The following is a 7,328-nucleotide window of genomic DNA, read 5'->3' on the forward strand; positions in this document are numbered from 1 at the left end:
TTTAAGAAAAATGTAACACAAATATCTTCACAGAAAAAATTGTAAAAAATAAAGAATTAATAAAAATTCAAGAAGTATAAAATTAAAGTTAAGTAATTTTAAATTAGTAAATACATAGAAACTAAAAAGAATTAAGTTCAAAAAAATAATAAAAATTTAAAAACTAAAAATTGAAAATCAAGAAATTAAAAATAAAAATTAAAAAATTTGACAAGAATAATAAAAGATTAAAAATTAATGGTGAATGATAAATAAAAAATTAAAATTAAAAAAGTAATATATAAAAATTAAAAACTAAAAAATTAAAATTTTAAAAAAGTTCTTCATATTTTTTCGAATAATAGACTTCATTAAATATATATGAAATATTTTTCTTAAATAAGTTTTCATAATATGTTACTGCATTTTCTGTAGAGGACTCTTCTTTTTTAGACTAAAATAAATAAATAAGTAAATGATAATTGTATTAAGATTAGTATTATAAAAATATATATATATAAAGGTTATATTAGTATTACCTTTTTAGGGGTATAAAGTGTAACATTTTCTGGCATATCAAAATGAACTAGCTGAACAAAGATTCTATGATTGCTATCACTAAAAACTCTACATGTATTCGAAAATAAATCTGAAGCTAATAATGGACATAATCGAGTATATCTGAATATCATTGGGCATATATATAAGCCATATCTAAAAAAAAAAAAAAAAAAAAAAAAAAAAAAATATGAACATAGACATAAGGAAATTATAAAATTTTATGTATTAAAATAGATTAAATTTCAATCATTATTTTTAAAGTTTTCTTTTTTTACTTTTCAATTATTGTCTTCTTCAAATGACCGATAGCAGCTCCTAATGGGAAATTTTTTAAAATTTCATTTAAGCATTTTTTTACTTGTTCAATAGTTCTGATTGGGTGAATTTCTATATCACCTACAAATGAAAAAAAAATTTTAAATGTGACAAAAAAAAAATAATATAAATATATATATATTTATATACATTTAAATTTGTACACGTATATTTTTGATTCGTTTAAATTATTACCTAAATGCGGAAAACCTAATTGTGATGAAGTAGTAACACCATATTTTTGTTCTACATTTAAACCCAATGAGAACATACTTGAAAAAACAACAATGTTACAAGCACATAATGGTTGTAAATATTTATCTTCATAACGTAAAATATTAAGAGATATAGATTTTTGAATTAAATGGCAAATTTCTCCTAACTTTAAATTTTTTAAAAATGAAAGATTTCTATTTTTTAATTCTACAGCCATATTATACCTTCCTCCTTTAAACCTATATATTTGATCAACATTATCTTTTTTATTTTTTTTCCTAAAGCTTAAAACAGGTATAGAATTTTCTTCATTAGTTTTTGAAAAACTACCATTCTCCAAATTATTATTTAATGAATTATTTCCTGATGTTGAATAATGTAATTCATTTTTATTATTTTCTTTTATATTTTCATTTGCATCATCTTCTTGCTTATTATTCTCCTGAATATTATTTTCTTCTTTGCAATATTGACTTTTCATAATTTCTATTAAATAAATTAAAAAGCTATTCCATACATTTTCATCACAAGGAGTATCTTTATCACAAGGATCAAAAAAACCTTTAAAATCATCAGGTTCATTTTTTAAATAAACCGCCCATGAATCCGTATTTTCATCTTTTTCAATTATAAATTCTGGGTATGAACTGATATAAAAGTAAATATTTTTTATAAACTTTGAATTTATATTTAACTCTTTTAATTTTCTTACGACTTCTTTTTCAGTCGGTTTAATTCTTTCATCATACAGTGAAAGAATAGCATCATAAAGAACCGAGTATAAATTTAAGTTATTTGCAGATATACTTTTTGTTAAAGTACTATTCTTCATATTATTTTTTTTTTCATTATAATAATTCTGCAAATCATTGCAAGAATTAGAATTAGTTATTTTTTTTTTTTTCCTTTCTTTTCTGTTATTACTATTGTTATATATATTTCTTGAGTTTGAAAAAGAAATTTCATTTTTCAATGTATTAGTATTATTATTTGTTTTTAAAAAATCTTTAAAACCATAGTTTTTCATATATTTCGAATTACTGCTTGTCAATGACGGATTCAAAAATTTCATTTTTTTTTGATTCTCTTTCTTATTTTGTATATTTGATCCATCTAATATACTATCCTTTGTTCTTAACTTTGGAACATTATTACTTGTACTATTTATATTATTTTTTATATATGAGTTATTAATATTTTCATTATTGATACTATTGATATCATTACTGCTATCTTTATTTTTGTTACTATTATTATTATTTGTATTATTATTATCATTATTGTTATCCTTATATTTGTTATTATTATTATTATTATTATTATTATTGTTGTTGTTGTTGTTATTATTATTATTGTTGTTGTTGTTATTATTATTATTGTTGTTGTTGTTATTATTATTATTGTTGTTATTATTATTATTATTGTTGTTGTTGTTATTATTATTATTATTATTATTATTATTATTATTATTGTTGTTGTTGTTGTTGTTATTATTATTATTATTATTATTATTATTATTATTATTATTATTATTATTATTATTATTATTATTATTGTTGTTGTTGTTGTTATTATTATTATTATTATTATTGTTGTTATTATTATTATTATTATTATTGTTATTATTATTATTATTATTATTATTATTATTATTATTATTATTATTATTATTATTATTATTATTATTGTTATTATTGTTATTATTATTATCATTATTATGTGTATTATTATTATCATTATCATTATTATTTGTATTATTATTATCATTATCATTATCATCATTATTGTTATCATTATTTATGTTATCTTCATAATCATAATCAGTATTACCATTTTCATGATTATCTTCATTTTTGTAATTACTATTATTATCATTATCATTATAATCATTATCATTTATACTATTCATATCATTATAATCATTATTTTTATTATTATTATTCATGTTATTGTTATTATCATCATGATAATCATTATCACTATTTTTTATGTTAATGTAATTATTTTCATTATCGTTATATACATTATTGTTATAATTGTTATTATTACCATCACTGTTTATAGTATCTTTATCATTATTGTAAATCATTTGATGAAAATTATTTATATTTTTTACATGTATCATATTACTTATAACATTATTCATTTTACTACTAAAACATTCACTGAGGGAGTTTTTCATTTGGTTTAAATCTTTTAAAATGCTACTTTTTCTTAAAATGAAAGCATTTGTTACTTCACTAATATTATTATCACTCGAGATTTTGTTGTTATTATTGTTTATGTTATTTGTATTTTTTAAAAATGGTATGTTGGAATCATTCATGTAGTTTAAACTTACTTTTGCATTTTTATTACTGTTGTGTTCTTCATTTTTTGATAGTACATTATTTTTAAATTTCTTATAATCATTATTACTTTCAAAATTTTTATGAAATACATACATATCATCCATAAAATAATTTGTATTATTCATTTTTTTTAAAACATTTTTTGATTTATTTGTTAAATTATTCATATTAGTATTACTATGTGATTTTATTAAATATTTTTTTTCTTCATTTTTCTTTTTATAGAAATTATTTACGTTTTTAATACTACCTTTGGAATATATATATTTTTTATAGTTGTTCCATGATTCCATATTTTTTTCACTATGTAATGAATGATTTCTACTCATATTTTTTCCTTTTTCATTTTCAAAATAACCTTCACTATTATTTAATAACTTACTTGAAATTCTTTTAACATCCATTTTATTCAATGTTTTATTATGATGACAAATATTTTTTATATGTTTTGTGATATTACTTTCTTCTTTAATGGTTTTTTCTTGATTACATTCAAAATCATTTGAACAATTACTTTCCACTTCATTATTTAATTTTGAAAGCATTTCATTTTTATTAAATTCATGTAAAACGGGAATATAAAAAGGTTCCTCTTTATTATTATAATTGTTTGTATTTTTGCGAAAATTCAAAAAATAATTTGTTTCATGAGGAAAGTTAGAGTTATGTTCTTTTAAATATATCTCCTCTTCATTTCTATTAATCTGTTTTTCTAAATTACTTTTTAAATGATTTTTTTCTTGATTAAGATGATTCTTAATTTCTTCATCAAAATAACCTACATACCCCTCTTTTGTAAATAGTTCAGTTTCACTTTTATTCTTCATATAATTCATATTAAAATTATTTAAAAGAAAATCTACATTTAATGTATTATTATGAAGAATTGAATCTATGTGATTAATACTGTTTATTAAATTATTTTCTTTATTAAAATTATATATAGGGTTATATATATTATTCAATTCATCATCATCTATTTTAAAATTGTTTAAACTATTATTTATATTTAATTCATTATATATAAGACATTTATTATTATTGTTATTATTTTGTTCCTTCTTTAAAAATGTATCTTTTTGTTCCATTTCAAATCCGTCACATATTCTCTTATTACAATCACTAGAGTTTATTATATTTTCTCTATTTTCATGTAAATTTTGGAAATATTTATTTTTATCTATATAATTATTTAATTTATTATTTAATTTATTATTTAATTTATTATCTAATTTATTATCTAATTTATTATTTAATTTATTATCTAATTTATTATCTAATTTATTATCTAATTTATTATTTAATTTCTCCGTCGTTTCTTTAAAATTACAAGGAGATTCATTCATAAAATTAAGATCTACAATTTCATCTAAATTTATATTATTTTCTACATTCGTATTTTCTAAATAAATTTCCTTTGTACTACAAGTATTTAAATTATTATTACAATAATTGGAAGACAATTCAAAATTCGGCTGTAAAATATTTTCCTCATTTATACATGTATCAGAAAATTTATACTCATTGATTTCATTCATAGTAGATTTTAAAAAACTAATATCACAGAAATTTGATAATGTATTTGTATTTATTTTAGTAATTTTATTTACTACCTTTTCACATAATTCATTGTTATTTCTATTATTATTTTCATTATTATCATTACTATTATAATTATTTTTATTGTTATTATTATTCTGATTCTTATTAATAATATTTTGTTTATAAGTATTATTATTATCTTTCTTATTATTTATATTAGCAATATCATTATTGTTACTATTATAATTATAATAATAATAATTGCTATTATTATTACTACTATTACTATAATTATTATTATTACTCTTATTACTAATGTTACCATTATAATTTTTATTTTCAAAGCTATTTTTGTTAAGAGTTTTAATATTGTTATAATTATTAATATTTTTCTTCTCGTCATCATATATGTAATAATTCATGTTATTATGGTAACTATTAGATATATTATTGCTATTATTAACATAAACATCAAGACTATTATTGCTGTTATTATAATTGTTACTTTTATTAAAAGAAAATATGTTATTAAATAATTTATTTATATTATTCATTTTGTCCAATGATTGATCTTCCAATACATTTTCATTCATATCAAATGTAAAATTACTATAAATATTTATATTATTATTTTTTAAAAAATCTTTGGATAATGTATCTTCATTGTTAAAATCTTTATTTATTAAATGAAATAATTCAGATGGTTCAACAAAAACATCATTAAGATTTTTTTCTTTGAATTCATGATTTTTACTATAGTTTTTAGTGGAAAAAATAATTTCATCTTTTTTATAATCATTATAACTTAAATATTTATAATTTTCATGATTTTTATTTAACACATAACAATGATCTTCATTTTTTAAATCACTGTAATTTTTTATTCCTTCATTTTTAATGTCTACTAAATTTTTATTATTTTCTTTCTTTTCATCTTTTTTTTTAGAAAATGAAGTAATGTTTTCAGTATTTGTTATGTTATTACATTCCATAATGTTTTTTTTATTTTTTTTGTAATTCATATTTTCTTTTAAAAAATTAATAATAAATTGAAATTCCTTATTTTGTGATGAGTAATTTTTTTCTTTACTATTTACATTATTTAAAAGTTTTTCAAACAAAGCATTTTTTAAATTAAATTCTTTTAAATTATTTTCAACATTCCTTTTATCTTCTATATCATTTAAACTACAATTATTTTTTGTATTTTCTTCTAAATTTAAAAAATCAAAAGTATTTTTATTTGATGAAAAAAAGTCATCTAATAAATAGTTAAAATTTTTATTTATCTGTTCATTTTTATTTATATCTTTATTTTTGCATATATTTGACTTTTTTGTTTTCTTAATATAGTCACATAAATTATAATTAATATGACAATTATTTTCTATATAATCTTCAATATTATCTTCATGTGTTTCTTTTATATTTAATATATAGTCTGATAAACTTTTTAAAGTTTTCATGATTTTACATTTTGTAATTTTATAGTCCACTTTAACTCTTTTTTCTTTAAACTTTTATATATTAAAATTTATTATTGTTATTTTCTTATTTATATAATTAAAAAGTTGTATTCATTAAATATTCAAAATTTTTAATAGCAACTTAAAAAAAAAAAAAAAGAAATTCTTAAAAATTTCAATAAAAATTATTAATATTTTATAAAATTATACTTTAATTTTATAAGAGATAAACCAATTAATAAAAAAAAAAAAAAAAATGAAAAATTATTTAGTTTAAATATATTCTGTATAATATATGACAAATTTTTTTTTTTTTTGTTTATTCATTTTTTGTTAAAACAAAATAGAACATAAATCTTTTACATTCTATGTATAAAATTAAATATAAAAGAATTAATATTAATATAACTTTACAAACATAAAATATGTAATAACTTTATTTTGTTTTTATATCAATAAAAAGCATTAAATAAATATGTTTCATATATAGAAATATTAAAAATGTATACTTCTAATAATGTTAATTTAACATATAAAGCATTAAAATTTTAAGAAATATTATATTAAAATTATTTATTTTTTTTTTTTTTTATTAAATTATAAAATATTTATAATACAGATATCTTCATAAAAAAAAAAAAACATATATTTATCAAAATAAAAAGATAAATAACAATAACTCTAGAAATACATATTATATATTGATTTAATTAAAAGGTTTAGAAGTTTTTAATATAAATTTTTTAATAAATAACATTAGACAAGAGAACTACAAGTTTTTAATTTTAATGTCAAAAAAAAAAAAAAAAAAAAAAAAAAAAAATTTTTAAAAAGTTAAATAAACGAAATTTTAAATTTCTAAATTTAATTAATATAAAAAAAGTATAGAAAATATTCT

The 7,328-nt window shown here is 16.7% G+C and overlaps 1 protein-coding gene across 1 annotated transcript; it reads right to left on the bottom strand.

The window, feature by feature from the left end:
• Window positions 1-310: 310 nt before the first annotated feature.
• On the bottom strand, window positions 311-6,430 carry PGAL8A_00469400 (conserved Plasmodium protein, unknown function; the record flags this gene model as incomplete). The annotated part of the gene is made up of 4 exons (XM_028673467.1): window positions 311-433; window positions 519-693; window positions 816-936; window positions 1,051-6,430. The coding sequence occupies 4 exons, from the start codon at window positions 6,428-6,430 to the stop codon at window positions 311-313; spliced, it is 5,799 nt and encodes a 1,932-aa protein (XP_028529916.1).
• Between the last annotated feature and the right edge of the window lie 898 nt (window positions 6,431-7,328).

The sequence above is a fragment of the Plasmodium gallinaceum genome, assembly GCF_900005855.1.
Source record: "Plasmodium gallinaceum strain 8A genome assembly, contig: PGAL8A_v1_130, whole genome shotgun sequence".
NCBI classification, from domain to species: domain Eukaryota; phylum Apicomplexa; class Aconoidasida; order Haemosporida; family Plasmodiidae; genus Plasmodium; species Plasmodium gallinaceum.